This window comes from Chionomys nivalis, chromosome 3 (assembly GCF_950005125.1).
Source record: "Chionomys nivalis chromosome 3, mChiNiv1.1, whole genome shotgun sequence".
NCBI lineage: Eukaryota > Metazoa > Chordata > Mammalia > Rodentia > Cricetidae > Chionomys > Chionomys nivalis.
The window spans coordinates 113,324,105-113,342,557 of NC_080088.1; the positions used below are offsets into that span (position 1 = coordinate 113,324,105).

The 18,453-nt window shown below is 47.4% G+C and overlaps 1 protein-coding gene across 6 annotated transcripts in view; it reads left to right on the plus strand.

Annotated features, from left to right (window-relative positions):
* Positions 1–18,453, plus strand: part of Rph3a (rabphilin 3A) — a 76,538-nt gene that overhangs the window by 24,099 nt on the left and 33,986 nt on the right. For 5 of the 6 annotated variants that reach the window (XM_057763976.1, XM_057763974.1, XM_057763973.1 and 2 more), the window contains 3 exons: positions 1,402–1,478; positions 8,082–8,093; positions 15,296–15,442. In XM_057763976.1, coding sequence (XP_057619959.1) covers positions 1,420–1,478; positions 8,082–8,093; positions 15,296–15,442 — 218 coding nt within the window. In that variant the 5' untranslated portion in view covers positions 1,402–1,419. The remainder of the gene's footprint in view (positions 1–1,401; positions 1,479–8,081; positions 8,094–15,295; positions 15,443–18,453) is intronic. The other variant, XM_057763978.1, reaches the window with a different exon arrangement.

Consider the following 18,453-nt stretch of genomic DNA (forward strand, 5'->3'; position numbering starts at 1 on the left):
CGAAGGGGAGGGATTCTATAATGGGTCTTTCTGGAATTTGGACAGTGGCTTTTGTGGCAGTCCAAGATGCAGGGTGGCCTAGGGATTCACAACACTATGACAGCAGGCTGGCTCTAATGTTTCATGTATCTGTGTACTCAGCAACCTCTATAATCTATATGGGCACTTATTGAGCACCAACTGTATACCGCATGTAGGGCTGATTGCAAAATAAACATTTCTGCATCTCTCATGCAGAACTTACGAAGAATCCCAGGAAATGAGCCCAGGGATTAGTGGTATGGGTTACCTGCAGAGGTTCGTGTGAGGGTGTGGGATCCTTCCATGCACAGTCCGTACAGCTGCTTGGCTCACAGATCCATGCGCTGGCCCCTTGTTCACTGAGGAGCTGCAGTTGAGCAAACACAGCCCTGAGACTGGAACTCATGGCTCTTACTGACTAGGTGGAGAGACAAATGCAGCTGGCAAGAAGACAAATCACATGTCATGCTTAGCTGTAGGATGACGAAGAACGGGCCTGGGAGGGGCTTAGAATGGCCAGGAAAGGTGTCTTCTTAGAAGAGGAGGCATTTGAGCAGAGACTGTTTTCTGGTTTCCTTCTTTCAGGCACTGCCCTCAAGGGAGGGCCCCCCACAATAAGCAAGCATATCCAGTCATTCTTTCCTGATTTCAAGCGCTTGCCCGTGGTGTGGTGACTTGGGGTCATGGATGTCAGGTTCCTATAGTGAAGGGAGTTTTCACTCCTCCTAGGAGACGCCTAGAGGTGGGATCATCGGGCCAGTGGGCTCCCTGTGTCTGACTGTGGAGATGTTTAACAAACTGTGATAAGTTTTTTGGGTTCTCCCAGACTGATGTGTGAAGGGTAAACTGATCCTGGGCAAGGCAGATATAGAAAGGCATAAGCCACTATGACAAGAAGTCAACCATAGGCTGTATGTGAGGTGGAGAAAGGTTGATTTCATGAGTCTGGAGGCTCAAATCAAAGACTGTGTGACCCCATATCTGTTCCCTTTGGCATGCCTGGCAATGTATGTGCAAACCACTCACACCACAGCCAAGACACAGAGAGAATACAGAACTGAGGTCCCTCATTCTCCTTCAAGGACAAGTTCTCAGTGACGTCAACATCTCCTTAAAAGTCCACAGCTGTGCCCCCAACAGCACCACAGTGGGGACCTGTGTTAATAATAAACAGAAAACATGCTGGCCCATCTCTTATCACTAGGTAGCTGTGTCTCCCAGGGGTCACTTCCCCTTAGGGGTACAAGGTTCTGCTCCTGGGCAGTGGAACAACCGGATCAAGTTCCCTCCCTTTTCTGTGTCCCCACATGTGTGGCATAGAGTAGGGACTCATGAGCTAAGAATGACCAGATGATTGGGTAACCATCTTGGGTTTTCCAGGTGTGCCAGCCTTCCGCCATGACTGATACTGTGGTGAACCGATGGATGTACCCTGGTGATGGCCCGCTTCAGTCAAAGTAAGTCTGCGGTGACCCTGAAAGTAGTTCATTTGAGCTGGGCATTCCTTAGTGTTTATATCAGAAAGAAGGAGAAGAGGTGTGAGTTTCCTTCCCTGGGCTAGGGGTGTGTGTGTGTATGTGTGTGTGTGTGTGCATGCTTATGAGGAACAAAGTTGACACTGGAAATCTCCCTCTATCATTCCCAGCTCCATTGATTGGAGCAGGGTCTCTCAGTGTAGGCCTAGCTCCCTAGCTTCCCAGGCCCATGGTGGGTTTTATGATAGAAGCTTCTCAATTTTCCATACCCCCACTATTTCCTATTGTGTATCTAATAGGAAACCTACCTTGGGTATCTGTGTTACTCACCCAGCCCCATGGGCATGGGTAAGAGATGGCCTCTCTGTCCTCTATGCCTCAGTGTGGTGGCTCTGTTGGACAGAATTTTAAGACATCATAAGGTTGAAGTTCCTAGTTGGGAACATGATTATTTTAATGACAAGCATATGTGTCATGGGGGTGGAGGATGGGGCTGTTTGGTGATGACTATTGCTGGCCCAAAGAATGCAGAAAGGTTTTCTGTAGTGCTTTATGTCTGTTATAAGATGAAACTTCTTTGATGAAGGGTGAAGACTGCACTTACCTGTGGGTACAGGACAAATGTTTATAGAGTGCTGTTCTGGGTTATACTGGTTTAATAAATCAGTGACTGGACAGTTTCTTTCAAAAACTATAGTTTCACTAGCACTGAGTAATTTGCCAGATTTTCAGTACTGGGTGTGGTTTCCCTCTTATTTGAGGCCTGGTGGACTTTTCTCCTCCCACCCCCATCAAGTTTGGCATGTTCATTGGTGTCGTCCTTGTTCTGTTCATGTTTGGGCAGCTATGTTGGTGAGACTTTATGGGTGTAGCTTCTGACATTGCTAGGAGACACAATCTCACAGCAAATTCCCTGTTCCTCTGGCTCTTATAATCTTTCAGCTCCCTCTTCTGCAATGTTCCCTGAGCCTGAGATATGGGAATGTTTGCCGATGTATCTATAGGGACCCAGCTCTACAATGCTGTAGTTTGATTGGTTGCAATTTTCTACACATTCCAGATTGGACAGGGAAATCCCATGAGGCCTCAACCCTACACAAAGAACTGCAGACAACTGAGGAATGTCAGGAGTGGGAGGGGTGGTTCTCCCTAGGACAAGCACAGCAGTTGGTTCAGTACCAACAGCCCTGAAAACATAGCATACAACATTACATGGATTCAACAGGTTATATTTATGGCTGTGTGTGTGTGTGCTCCCATACGTGCATTAACACTTGATGAAAAAAGACATCTTGAATTTAAAAGAAAGCAGGGAGCATATATGGGAGGGTTTAAGGGAAGAAAGGGAAGTGAGGATTGTTGTAATTAAAATATAACCTCAAAAACAACAACAAAGACTGGGCAATGGTAGTGCACGCCTTTAATCTCAACACTTGGGAGGCAGAGGCAGGCAGATCTCTGTGAGTTTGAGGCCAGCCTGGTCTACAAGAGCTAGGTCCAGGACAGGCTCCAAAGCTACAGAGAAACCCTGTCTCGAAAAAAAAACCATAAACAAACAAACAAACAAACAATAAATAAAACATCCCCCCCCCAAAAAAAAAAGAAATTTAAAAGAAAGCAGAAGAAATTTTCAACCAAGATCCCTTCTCATTGGGTGGAAAAGTGTGCCCATCCTTGGTCACATGACCATATCTTCACAGTTTCCCCTTGTCTATGAAACACTCCCATTGTTAGCTTTTTAAATGTGACTCATAAACTCCCACTTCTATTAAAGAAGAAATTGTCTTTCACAAGAGGATGTAAGTAGATATTACATACTTTCTGGGAAAGCAAAAGGTAATTATTAAAATAAATAATACTTACTAATTCTTTTTGAGACAATGTCATTATCATCTCCCTTATACTGTAGGGAAAGTGGGCCAGTGAAAGAAACAGTTTTCAAAAGAAATGTTAAATCTGGTTATAAACTCCAGTAAAAACAGACAACTAAAAGAAACACTGTGGGGATTTTATCAAACACTCTAGATTGTATCAAAAAGAGATAATGAAAAGAAACAGTTTGTATGTAGAGGGAGAATCTAGCAAAAAGAGATAATTAGATGAAACAATGTAAATAGGCCTTGCTCTGTCTGAGCCTCCCAGAGAGGACAGCTTGAGGTACTTTAGGTCATACTACATTTTCATTAAGCCACTCTATTATATTTTAAGAATTTTATGTTTTCATTATTTTTAGTCTTTTTCTGGTTCTTTAAGTCTCCTGCTCTTTGATCAGTTTTTGTTTATTAGTTGTGTTTCTTTTGTTTTTGTTTTGTTTTAAGACAGGAACTCACTATGTAGCCCAGGTTAGCCTTGGACTCACAATCCTCCTGCCTCAGTGCCTTAAGTGCTGATGTTTTAGGTGTGTTATGAATGTAAACTGGTTCTTGGAGTGGGCTACATATTTGGACACTGCATGCTCTTTGGAACTGGACTTCCGGAGACTGTTTACTTGACTCAGCACTAGAAGCTGCTTAGGGCATTTATGACAAAGACTCAGTGCTTCAGAAAACCCTGCATGACTGTTCACATTGATTTTACACATGCTGGAAAGACTGGAATTGTGATATTCCCAGAGCTTTGGTTTACATTTTTCACTGAGGGAAGAACAATGGCAAGAAGACTGGACATTTATACTCTTTCTAGCTAGTCAGCCCAGCTAACTCAGTCAGTAGCACATGGGACTCTTAATCCCAGGGTTTGAGTCCCACATTGAGTGCCATAATGTTGTGTAATTAAAGGAGGTCCACAAGAGCCCACAATAAAAGATAACAAATGTTTATTGGGGATCATTCACAATAGAAAGTCACTCCATTCTCCACTCTGTGGGTGTGGGGTTGCGAACCAAACTTTGACTACCAACCAAGCAGAAAGAGGGAAAGCATGCTTCTTATATGTGTTACAGTACCTCAGATCATGTCCTAATGGGCTGGTATCTAAAAGGCTATTGGCTGAATAAATCCTCATAGCACTCTTTGATGAGCTTTGAGTGTGCATTTCATGTCTTTGACCACGTGGTAATGTCACTCATGAATGACCACTTTTGACTCAGTGGTATGCCAATCACCCATAGGACTTCTTCACAATCAACATGAAAATTTCAGGATCTTTGCAAGCTACTTACTGACCATGGCCATAACTGAAAATTAATTGATATAAATTTACAATCACACTTTATTACACACGAGGTGATGAGTACTTGAAGTTAATTACATTTAAATGACCTAATGACAGGTTGATACTCCCTGCTATTGATTTATTACCCCTGAGTACTGTGAGCACTATATAGAGGGATGTCTTGTCAATTCCCGCTCTGAATGTTGTGATGTCATTCTAGTCAGTCATGATGACTGAGAACATTGCTAAACATCTGCCACACACAACCACCTAAAGTCCTTGTCTGTCCAAATATGCTGCCTGATGTGGGATTCCACTTTGTATGCTGTATATATTTTATTACCATTGGTTAATAAAGAAGCTTCTTTGGTCTATGGCAGGGCAGAATAGAACTATGCAGGAAAACTAAACTGAATCCAGGGAGAAAGAAGGCAGAGTCTGAGAGATGCCATGTAGCCACCCAAAAAGCAAAAGGTAACAAACCATGAGCTTCGTGGCAAAATATAAAATAATAGAAATGGGTTAATTTAAGATGTAAGAGCTAGCTAAAAATATGCCTGAGCCATTGGCAAGCTGTGTTGTAATTAATACAGTTTGTGTGATTATTTGGATTTGGGCAGTCAGGAAACCAAAGTACAGTCTTCATTTACATTGCCCCCTCAGTGACATCATTATCATCAATATAAATTATTATTATTCTTGTTGTTAGACAAGGTCTCATTCCCTAGTGCTGGCTGACCTGCATGTGTCTGTGTAAGTGTGTGGTGGTTGCATACACACGTGTTCATACTCATGGATTCCAGAAAAGGGCATAAGAGCCCCTGGAAATGGAGTTATAGATGGGTATGAGTCGCCATTTGGAATCTGGTCCCCTGCTCTTGATCATCCTGTGCTCCTAATTGTGGGGCTGTCTCTCCAGCCCCATCTTTGTGTGTTTTTAAGAGCAGGTCCATTATTTTCTTGTCATTAAATTGTTATTCAAGTTAAATTCCTTTGTTACATAATTTTATAATTTCCCACTGTCTGTGACTTAGGTTTTCTTTTTCATAACAAACTCTTCAGGAGGAAAACCATTTTATGTTTTGTTGAAACCTGTTTTGTCTGTTTTGAATTAAAGAGTTGAAGAAAAATCCCTTTCTATCTAACAATCCTTGAGCAGCAATTGAAAGCATGGCTTGGGGGATATGGCTCACAGCCCACCATGCATAAGGCTTTGAGAAATACTCTGCATTGACTATAATCCCATAACTTGGGAGGTGGAGGCAGGAGGATCATAAATTCAGTTCATCTCCAGCTACCTCTAGAGTTTGGAGCCGGCTAGGCTACATGAAACCTTATCTAAAAATTCGCCTTAATTCATTTGTCTAGGGCCTAGTTAAATGCTGGGAAAGAGGTTTTGTTGTTTTCTTTTGTTTGTTTGTTTGTTTGTTTTTTGACTCGCCCATATGTTCCAAAACAAAACTTCTCCATCTGGGACCTGGGTTTGAATCCCAGCACCCAAATGATGACTCACAACCATCTTTAACTCTAGTTCCAGGGGGTCTGATGTCTCATCTGGCTGCCTTATGCACCAGACATGTGTGTGGTACACAGACATAAGTGCAGACAAAACATCTAGACATCCAAAATTAAAATAATAATAAAAATTTAAAGTCCTTCATCTGTTGCCTGGGTCTACCTACAGACTTCCCCTGTTCCCTGAGTTGTGCCCTCTGGAAGACACCACAGAAATGTGGGTGCCCCTCTCAGCAGGACACCTTCTCAGACATTTTCTTCAGTGTCATCTTGGACAAATTTACTTTGCAGATAATATTCTACCCATGAAAAAGTGTGTCTCTTCGAGGTAAACAGTTGCCCAGAGGGTGGACAAGGTACAATATTTAAGAAACATGACTTAATTAAAATCCCATCCATCAGAATTTACTTTCGTTGATAGGAAGCCAAGCAATTTGCCTGGCAATTAAATTAGAATTATTCTAATGGTCTAGATGCAGCTTCATTAACCACTCCTGTGCTCCCATGATGCATTCTGGCGCTCTGAACACACACGCTGCCTTGCTTGCTGCTCGACTCCCTTCAGACATCAAATGATGGCTGAACTGCAGCTATCACACACGCTGTCAAGCCTGGTACCACAGCTTGACACGGGAGGAACATGATGTTCACATCTTCCTCTGGGCGATGAAGACTAGAATCTTCATCAGCTGCTGCCTAACCAAAGAGACTGCCTGCTTTTATAATTTTCAGAAACCTTCTAGCTCAGCCTCCCGGAACCTAGGAATCGTCTCTGCAGGCACCAGTGCAGGGTGGAAAAGAATGTATGCATCTTTCCCGTCCATGTGGGAGCAGAGTGAGGATGCTCAGAGAGATGCTGCCAGCAGGCAGTGCCAGGGATGCGAGGTGGAAACTGAGGTACCTGCCTGTGGTGGCAAAACGCTCACCTCCTTCCTGAAGTAGACAGGCTTGTACCTCCACATGTACCCCGCTGCTCAGCAGTCCTGAACAGGGCCTCCCACTGTCTGAAACAGCACAGCCCACGATGGGGAAATCAGACTTTCCCTGAATGAACTCCTTCATGTTACATGTAAATGTTATTCAGACATATAAACGGGCGCCAGGGATGGCTCAGTAGGTAGTGCTTGTCTATCAGGCCCTGGGTTCGATCCTCAGGGCTGTATAAACATGGCGTATGGACACTGTGATCCCAGCATTGAGTAGTAGAGGCAGGAAGATCAGGGGCTCACGACATCCTTGATTGTATTCAGTGTAGTCAAGGCCAGCCTGGGCCACACAGCCCTCTATCTCAGCAAAGGGAACCAGGAGGAGAGGAAAGGAGGGCTTATCAGTGTGGTTTATTAATTGACTTAATGGGCCTCTACTTACAGGCAGGATTTTCTAGCTCTAACCAGAGGCAGCCATGGTTTAGATGTGACACTAAATAAATCCAATGTACAGAGGAATAGCTCTGTAATACCAGCATTTGGGAAGCTGATGCAGGAAGATTGCTGTGAAATCAAGGCCTCAAAGCAAAGAAATGAAAGATGTACAAGCGTGCACACACTACACACACACCACACACCACAAAAACTGAAATGATCCATCAGAATTCAAACTGTGACAATATATCTGAACAATGTGGGCATGGTGATGAATTTTTAAAAAGATTCATTTTATTTTTAATTATGTATATATGCTTGTGTCTCTGAATGTATGTGCACGTGTGAGTGCAGTACCCACAGAGGCCAGAAGAGGGCAGAACTTCTCCTGGAGCTGGAGATAGGTGGCTCTCAGCTGGATGACAGAGATGCTGGGAACTGAACTCAGGTCCCCTTTAAGAGCAAGTACATACTCTTAACTGACACCTTGTGGTCCTAAGAATTCCTAGTTAACCTCTCTTGTTTTCTCTTTCTCTCTTGCTTGGCATGCCTGCAGTGACAAAGAACAGTAAGTATTCCACTCCATTTTCATTTTTCTACGAGTTGAATTTTGATGCTTTCTCTGATCAGTGTATTGAGCTGGTAAAGAAAGGAACAAGTCAAGTTTACACACACACACATGCACACACACACCATACACCCCCACACCTACACCCCCACACAACCCACCCACCATCTCCCCCCCACATACAACCCCCACATGCATACACACCCACGCCCCCACGCAACCCACGCACACACACCCACGCTCACGTGCGCACACAAATACACACGCACCCCCCCACACACACACACTGTATATTTCCAGGAAGAAAATATGAAATTTCAAAAGAAAATTCTGTCTTGGTGGAAAGATGGAATGTGTTCCTGAGGTGAGCTCCCAATTGATATTCTGGGTAGTGTTTGGGACTTTGGGCAACAGTCCTGTCTGTGTCTGCCCCTGCAAAGATTTTCTAGGACCATAACTCTGGTTGGTGCTGTTCTGAATCAAAGTCTTAGCGACTGGGGCAGTGCTGGCAGGCTGTCTAGGCCATGCCTCCCGGCTGTCTCTTTCTGGAGGTCACCCTGACTGCCGTGAGCTGCGCCATCAGCTCCCAGTGTCTGGCTTTGCTCACCGCATTTGTGTTTTGAATTAGATTCATGTACTAACTGTGCGTGACAAATTGGATGTCAGAAACAAAGGGGCTGCCAGGCGGCTCCATCTCAGTGACAAACACATTCAGACACTATAGGATGTCATTGTCACCCTAGAATGATGGAACACTAAGACTCATCATCACTGAAGGTCTCCACCATTTCTGGGTCCCCAGACTATCCTGTCTGTAAAATGGGTTTGACAATTTGCCCTTCCATACAGTGGGTAGAGGAGCCTTCCCATGTAAACTGTAAGGCACCAGCAATCAAATGGAGCTGTGAATCACCACCTTGTCTTCCCATTGACAGTTGTGGTGAGAAGAGAACAGGCTTGAATGTTGGGTTTGATCCAAATAATCTTACCCTCAGTCCTCCAGGGAATGGCTGGACCCTGATAACACCTACCCATGTGACTCTCTGCTCTGAGTCTCACTTTCCCCAGATGCCCTATGGGAGAATTTGGGCTCTTAGTGATCTCAGTGGTTGGCCTATGGGACCATGGTCAGGCAAACTTGGCTTTTTATAAAACCATGGATGGCTGTGTTACTCAGATGTGTCAGGGACTGGGACTGAGTTGCTGTTAGATTAGTGATGGATGAGATGATGTCTTAAAGGGACAGATGCTGTATGTCGCCTCTCACATGTGGGCTGAAGTGTGTGTGCATGTGTGTCATGAAGTGGAAAGGGAACCATGAGAGGGAGGAAGAATATTCTGGGATGGGCAGGGGAGGAAGGAAGGGTGATGGAGGGCACATGACATGATAGCAGAAGGGAGGACTAGAGAGAGGGTAGCAGGAGGGAGGAGGGGTGGGGAGGGGAGCGGGGAAAGAGGGGAAAGAGATTGAGTGTAATCACATGTGTGCGTGAAAACTCCATAGTAAAACCCACTACTTTGTATGCTAACTTTGTGTTTATTTATTGCGTGTCTGTGCACCATGTGCATGTAGGAACATGTGGAGGCCACAGGAGGGCACTGGGTCCCCTGAAACTAGAGTTATGGTGGTTGTGAGTCGAGTTGCCATGTGGTTGCTGGAAACTGAACCTTGGTCCTCTGCAAGAGCGGCCAGTGATCTTCACTGCTGAGTCACTTCCCAGCCCCTTAAACAATTAAAAACAAAACCAAAACTATAAATAGGACATTGCAGGGCCATGACCACAGGGTCTCAAAGCTCATACAGGCTTCCAGGTGCTGAAGGCTGAGAGACTTTGCTCCCCTTCCCTCCCTCCTACTCTTCCTCCTTTCGCCTTCTCTTTTCCTCACTCATCCGATTCCTTCCATTTTTCCTTCCTTTATTAAAAAATATTGCCAGGAATGGTGACATGCCTTTAATCCGCAGAGGTAGGTGAATCTCTGAATTCAAGGCCAGCCTGGTCTACAGAGTGAGTTCTAGGACAGCCAGGGATACACAGAGAAACCCTGTCTCAAGAAAAAAAAAATGACCAAGTGCCTACTGTATACCAACTGCCTTTTTAAGCACCAGAGACACATGCATAGCCCAAGTATGAGTGACATCTAGCGAGGTCTACACCAAGCAACTTGTAGTCAACAAACCCACTCTCTCATATAAGAAAAATATAGTTGTGGGACCCTGAAGAATATTATGCAGCCCAGACTTGGGGACCATGACGGGAGAGTTTTCCAGAGAAACAGTGGTATAAAGGCAAGCCAGATAAGGGCTGGGCACCCTGTCAGAGAGACATAGATTCACGTGGTAAGTGTCTTAAGGCAGTATCTTCATGCATGAGTGCAGAATTTCAGAGCGGCTTGCATTTGAGGGCAGTGGCGACCCCAGTGTCCCTCTGTATCCCCTTTGGCGTCACCAAGATGAAATCTGTGCAGAAGGTCCTTGCAGACCATGGATGAAAATGTCAGCACAGCCTTCCTGGTTCCTTCATTAACATCTCCCCACTGAGCTGCAAAGATGCCCTCCTGATGCCTGCACTGTGGGCATCGCCAGGGTTGGAGAGTGGGACAGAGGGACACAAAAGGGTTCATTTCTGCTGCTGTGGAGAACGCTTTAGAGCCTGGGACCCCAACAGCACTTCCGTCATGCCATTCCTCTGGGGAGCAGGCACGTAGTAACAGAGACATCTGGCAGTCACGTGACGATTGCGTGTGTGAAATAAATGCAGGTGGGTGGTGGGAAGGGGGTGAGGTGTCCTCTGTGTGTTTCAGGGACTTCCAGGAGGGTCACCCATCTCCTGTTGTCTGGAGTCTTCTGATGCAGGCTTTGGTGGCAGTGACCTTCCACTTTCTTTAGGTGCAGGGACAGATGCAGCAGGGGCTGTTTCTGTGAGTTCCTGGCCATGCTGTCTCTAGCCTACATCAGTTCCTGCCCCCCAAGGGTTAGGGTTAGACATCCAGGAAATGAACATTCAATAGTGGCGATCTTTCTGCTTCCATTAGCAGTGGAATTTTCCTTGAATAATATTTTATTCAAAAGCTAAATATTGCCGAGCGATGGGAATATAGTTGGGCAAAGACCTTCCGTGAATGAGCATATTATACAGCTGTGAACTTTATACAGCTGCGATTTAAAATGATGCTACCCTGTAAAGTGAGTGGAGGTGGGTGGCGGTTTCCGCTTCTCTCTCTTGGCTGTCATGTATTGGCTAGTGTTTGCTGTGTGACAAACCATCTTAAAGCACCTTACTCAGTGATCCCCAGATACCCCAGCTATCGAACTTGTAAATAAACCCACAGAAAGAAACACCCTATCTCAGGCTGGGTTATCTGTGAACCTGCTTTCTCAGAGGATTGAGCCAGCAGATATAGGGTGGGCCCTCCAGGCACACGATCCTTGGTATAACTTGTCCTGTGGCTAACAGAGCTCTGGCTCCAGCACTGGCTTTTAGCAGGATCCTTGGTACAGTGCTTGTCTGACATCATAAGGCCCTAGATTTGAGCCCCAGCAGTGGGCATGATGGACCATACTGTAATCTCAGCACTCAGGAGGTAGATGCAGGAGGATCAAGAGTTCAAGGTCATCCTCAGCTACGTAAAAGGTTCAAGACCAGCTGGGATGCCTGAGACTCTGTCAGAAAGATCAACAACAGCAAAACAAAAACCCAACACCAAGATCTTGGTGTTAGACTCTATCTTAATGACACTCAAGTGGCTTCTGTCCTAGTTAGGCTGTCTGCTGTCGTGAAGAGACACCATGGCCATGGCAACTCTTAGAAAGGAGAGTATTAACTGAGTGCTGGCTTACAGTTTCAGTGGTTTACTCCATTATCATCGTGGTGGGGAACATGGTGGTGTGCAGGTGCAGGCAGATGTGCTGCTGGAGAAGGAGCTGCTACAAGTTAATATGCGGGCAACAGGAAGTAGACAGAGACACTGGGTGCTATCTTGAGCATATATGAGACCCCAAAGCCCATCTCAATAGTGTTAGTCTCCCTCCACCTAGACCACACCTACTCCAACAAGGCCAATCCTCCTGATAGTGCCACTTCCTATGAGATTTTGGGGTCAAATTACATTCAAACTACCATAGCATCCTATATTCAAAGACCTCACTGTCTTGTCCCAAGGTCCCCGTGTCCACAAGGCTTCACAACCCAGGGGGCTCCTTCTGTTCCCAGAGAGTAAAAGATCTTGGTATTTCCCTCTGTTTGCTTTGGGAATGAAAGCATGGAATCGACAGGAGGCATGTAGGCTCCCACTGAGACCCATGAGGACATTTTCAAACACCAGCTGAGCTGGGCCAACTGCACATTCTAGGTCGCAGATAGGAGGAGGATTCAGAGGGAGCAGCAGCTTCCAGTCACTCTTCTGTTCTCTACAGTCTACAGAGGGAGGCGGTCTTTCTATAAGGGACCTTAGGGACATATCCACTCTGCCCATTTGCATTTCTGAAGTCACACTTGTGCAGCAACTTAAGCTCCTGGTGTGCACAGAGCCCAGCACGTTGTAAGATGATGGGTGGGAGGGAGGTGCTGGCTACGGTGCCTGGGACCACACTGAACCATAAAACATGTCCTTAGGGGTCTGTGCTGGGGCAGGAGGTCTGGAATGTTCCCTGAGTTCAGAATGGAATTGCTATATAAAGGCAGGAATGAAGTGGAGGGGGAGCATGGTGGTTCATATTGATGGTCAAATTGACAACAGGATCTAGAATCATTCTGAAAACCCGCTGAGATTAGGTCTGAGCTGGGAAGACAAATGTGGTCAGTTCCATCCCATGGGCGGGGGTCTTGCAAAGAGTACAAAGGGAACCGCGAGCTGACACCAGGTTCATCTCTCTGTGCTTCCTTACTGCGATGTCACGTGACCGGCTGCCTCACTCTCCTGCCACCTGCCATGCCTTTCCTGGCATGAGGGGCCATACCTGCACACCGCGAGTTAAGATGAGCCCTTACGCTGCTCTTCTTCAACTATTAGAGCAAAAAGAAAAGCGACTAAAATCAGGACCTGAGGAGCAAGCAAGAAAGAGAGGTGGAGTTGAGAAAAGGGAGAATGGGGCAGGAGGAGGAGACCACCATCCCCACAGTGAACCACAGGCCTGGGGATCTGACTGGGCTCTGTGGGAAAGGTCAGGCACCATTGTGTCCCTCCCAAGTAGTGGGAGGAGACCCCAGGCTGTCCTCTCTTCCCTTACTCCCCCAGCTCACCTCTGAGTTCTCCACATAGCCTAAAGGGGCCTGAAGTTTTCTTAATTCAGGAGTCCTTCCTCCAGAGGTGGGAGACAGGTCCAACTTCTGCAAAAATTCCTAAAGAATTTGACCAATACCAGGACACAGCCCAAAGCCTGAAGGGGGCTAGCTGAGCATGGACTCTGAACTCCCAGCGTCCCAAGAATCCTAGGGGTCTTTCACCATCAGGGACAGCGCCCTGTGTTGCCTAGACTGAGGGGGAGGGGTATACCTTGCTTTCACCCTCCTGTGGACCACTAATGGAAGACTTTAACAGCCCTCTGTTCACAAGAGCCTGGGTTCTAGTCAAGGTGACTGTGTGCCCCTGTCCTCAGATATTGATCTGAGTGCCAGGGCACAATAGTGATTAGGTCCCTGAAGCTCAGTGGGGGTGGGGGATGGGATGACTTCAGCTGGAGAGGGATGTGGTAGAGAATTTGAACTTGGTGTGCTGGTGGAGGAGGGAAGGGCTTCTGGTGTGGCAGGGAGGGGTGGGCCAAGGCAAATGTCCTGAGGCAGAAACCAGGTTTGGGTGATCAAGTTGAGCAAAGATGCCAGTGTGGCTGGGACTCGGTGGTTGCAGAGCGGAGGGTGGGAGGGAGGTCAGCAGTGGGGTAGGGAAAACAGATTGAAGGGACTTGTCAAAGTGGGAAAGAGCAATGGGCTTTTATTATGGACATTATGGTAAAATCCACAGACATTAACATCAAGCATCTTAAAGAGCTGAACTGGGCAACATCTGGCATGTTCACAATGTGGGTGACTGTTACTGCTACCTGGCTCTGGGCTTCCCTGTTAGTGAGGCACTGTTCTAGGGCCCTCTTGAGGCACCTGCTCTGGGCCACACCCGTGTTTCCATCAGGGGAGTGGGGTGGGGTGAGGGGTATCTCAGCTCTGTGTTGTGGAGCACAGGCAATGCTCTCCATGAACATAGCATGAAGTGCTCCTAGCAGATGCTCCTGCACACCAGGAAAGGGGAACCAGGGCAGGGTGCTGTGAGGACTGAAGCCATTGGCCTGGACATGTCTGTTATCTCTGTGTTTGCTTTTTAAAGGAGGTAGAAGGAGGCTGGGTGCATAGCTCAGCTGAAATAGTGCTTGTCCGGCATGGGTAAAGTCCTGGGTTTGAGCCCCAGTGCCACACAAATTACAGGTAGTAGTGCACACCATAATCCCAGCACTTGGGAGATGGAGGCAGGAGAATTGGAAGTTCAAAGTTGGGCTTTGATATATAGCTAGTTCAAGGCCAGCTTCGGCTACATAAGACCAGTCTCAAAAGGAGTGGGGCAGGGGAAAATACACAGAGCCTTTAATGGTTGAAAACTTGGTTATTCGTCCTTATAAAGATATGCTTACAACCCTATTCAACTTGTTTAAGTTTGAAGAGAACTGTTCCCCCTACCAGGTATGACAGCACATAGCAGCCACCCCATGCTTGGAAGGTAGAGGGAGGAGAACCAGGGATTCAAGGTCATCCTCAGCTATAGAGGAAGCTCCAGGACAGTTTGGGCTCCATGAGATCATGTTATAAATAAATAAACAAACATGTATCCAAACAAAACATCTTTGGGTCAGGCCATCCATGGGGTCCACCTGGCCTGACTCTGTGTTCTGTATATTCTGTGTGTGTGTGGTGGGGGGTCTGGTTTAGGCTCTTTCTGAAAATGTCTTGCTTTCTAACTTTTCTTCATGCATGTGATCTAGAACACTTCCTAAAATAGATGCATCAGAGTGGGATGAAGGAATGATGCATGTTGCATTGTTCAGACAGTCAAGCCAAGGCTCAGAGGCACCATTCTGCCCAGGGTCCCTAGACCAGTGAGACTTCCTGCAGAAGCTTCAGCCCTGATTTTGCAGATCCCTGGGTCTCTGTCCTGACCCATCTCATGCCTTCCCCTCAGTCTTTCCCAGCCTACCTCACATCTTTCCCTTGACCTCACAGGCTGCAGGCAGGATGGTCCGTCCATCCCGGAGGGAAGACTGACAGGCAGAGGAACCAGGAAGAGCTGACAGACGAGGAGAAGGAGATCATCAACAGGGTGATTGCTCGGGCAGAGAAGATGGAGGCGATGGAACAGGAGCGCATTGGGTGAGGCTGCCTTCACCTCCCCGCAGGCTGCATGATGACACTGGGGCGGGAGCCCTTGACCACGTGAGTCAGAATCCTTGTTGCATGAGGTGGCAATCTAATGCAGAAGATGAGCAGGAGGGAGAGAGGACAGAAAGGTCTGGGGTCAGTGTGCATGGAAGCAGCAAAGTCTGGAGACAGGGTAGAGGGAGGTTGACGGGGAGGCTGTGCTGTAGGTGTGAACACTGGCTGTCTTAGCTGATGAGAGCTTCATAGAGAGTTCTGGAAGCATCGACTGCCTCACTGAGGGTGGAGTTAGTGGAGATGACGAACAGAAGACACTGCATTTGACATTATAGACGAAGGCTCAGAGGTGGAGCAGGGGGCAGGAGAAGTGTCTGGTACCCTACAGTGCAGCCCAGTGACCATGGATGACAATGACTCAAGAATTTCAAGACAGCTGGCAGAGAAGTGCTGAGTATTCCCAATGATCAGATGGACACACCAAGGACACCCACCCGATCACAACAGCTCATATGTATGTAGTAAAGCACCACTGTGCATCCCATAAATATGTTAAAGAGAACATACAAGAACACACTTCAGAGCGAGCTATAGAGCCACACTGGCAATATATGGCAGTGTAACCGGTAGTATATGGCAGGCAGGCATTGTGTGGAGGAGGCAGCTGAGGTGGACCCAGTATGGACGCACACACTCTGGGCTTGGAGAACCCGGAGTCCATGGTGGAACTGGAACACACGGATTTATCTCCCTGAGCCCCATCTGCTGAAGGGAGGAAGGGCATGATGACACCACCGGATTCTAAAGAGGATAGAGTGAGTGATGGGCGTGCCCCAGTTGTGACTGTGTCTAATGGATGGGAGGAATGAGGGCAAAGCGGGTCTCAGAGAGCAGGGCTAATGACTTGTGGATGGGAGGGAGGCGGGGCTTGCAGGAAGCAGATGCAGAAGAGAACAGAGCAAGTGAGTACTGAAGGGCATCTGGGAGCTGAGTGGCTGATCAGGGTCAGGGTGACTGAGGAAAGGGGAGACTCTAGGCATGGCTACAGAGGGACCCACAGAACAGTCCCTTACACTCCAGTCTCCGTGGTAACCAGGGAGCAGCTGAGAAGCTACCTTGCCTCTTGCCCTCAGGAAATCCCTTACTGTCCCAATGCAAAGTGAAACAGACGCGTCCTGCTTTTGTGTGTTTGCATGCACGCGCGTGCAGATTCCTGGTGTCTTTTTCAGCATAGTCTACCTTTCGTTGAGAAGGACTCCTACCTACAGTGTATCCATTCAGCTAAACTGGGTGGTCAATGGTCCAGGGACCCCCCTTTCCCTCACCTCTACGTGCTGGCACTTACTGCCATGCCTGACTTACATGGCTGTTGGGGATCACAGCTATCTTCCAGCCCTGCAGATGTGTGTGGTACTATTCCACAGCCTGGCATCCTGGGATATTGCATAAGGAAAAGCTGAGCGCCAACAATTCTTCGCACCTTGCAGGGAACCTGACCCAGCCACACTTTTATCTATGCCTTCCTTGTCCTCGGCTTTAAGGGCACTCCCTCCCGCTTCTAGCACAGGGTCAGTGAGTCCCTGTCTTCCTTCTGTAGAGCTCCCCAGATCAAGGAGACCTAGGTTCAAATCCTGATTCCGCTGCTTATTTTCTCTGTGATCTCACGCTAGTCTCTTTGCTCCTGTGCCTCAGTTTCCGCAAAATGGCGATGACACTCCTTGGTGAATAAATATGCCAAGGACGGTGGTGAAGTACACACGCAGTAAACGGTAGCTATCCGAGGGCCGATTTGGTTTTCACAGCAAGAGGCTTTTTGTTTTGTTTTGGTGCTTGCTGACGCTTTTGGTCTGCACCTGTGCTGGAATGCTCCAGTTTGGCAAGCCCTGGAGTCCCAGCATCCCCCGGCTTCCCCGGAAGGAGACTTGAGAGGCTTCCAGGGATCCTGGGACAAATCTGGGCTGGCAGGGTGTACCTCAGCTGAGCTGGTGTATTTTCTCCCTGGCTTCCCGGAGTGGGGAGGGCAGCCCCGGAAGCCCTGGCAATCCGTATCTCCTCCATTGCAGCCCTCAGCCCTCTCTGGCAACATCGCCAGAGGCAAGCCCGATGCTATTTGTGTCTTCTAAGCTCCACACCATGCTTTCATTCCGGTTCCTCCTACACCTCCCGGAAGAGAATCAAATGAAAGCCGGGTGGGAGTGAGGCTGAGGTGGGGTTCTGCTCTCCGGGGCAACCACTGCGAAACCTAAGGCTCTCAGTGAGCAAAGGTTCTGCCCCCATTACCCAGTTGACTCTCAGGTGCGTTCCTGCTCACTCAGCTGCTACAGTGATTGCGTGTGGTGAGGACATCACCCTTCATGGTTGACTGTGTCTCTGAGGAAGGGGAATCTTTTTAACTGGGTTAGGATTTCAGGTGCTCTTGTCCCCATCTGAGTCCTGTTGCTGAGTTTTCTTTTTGGTTACCCTAGTGAAGCCATCTGGGACAGTATGAGGTCACTTGGAATGAACATCCACAAAAATCCCCACAAGGGACACTACTTAATGTACCAAGTTTTGCATTTTGCTTTATTTATTTTTTTGAGACAGGTTCTTATGTGGCCCAGGCTAGCCTTGAGCTCACTATGTAGCTGAGGATGACCTTGAATTTCTGATCATCTTGCCTCTACTTCTTGAGTTCTGGGGTTACAAACGTGCACCACCATACCCAGTTTCTACAGTGCTGGCCATGGTACCTAGGGCTTCGTGCTTTATAGGCAAGCTCTCTACCCACTGAGCCCTCAGCTCTGAGTCCTGTGGTTTAAAACTTCACTTGAGCCGGGCCGTGGTGGCTCATGCCTTTAATCCCAGCACTCGGGAGGCAGAGGCAGGCGGATCTCTGTGAGTTTGAGACCAGCCTGGTCTACAAGAGCTAGTTCCAGGACAGGCTCCAAAACCACAGAGAAACCCTGTCTCGAAAAACCAAAAAAAAAAAAAACTTCACCTGACCCAACACTGTCACTGCTCCTCTTCAC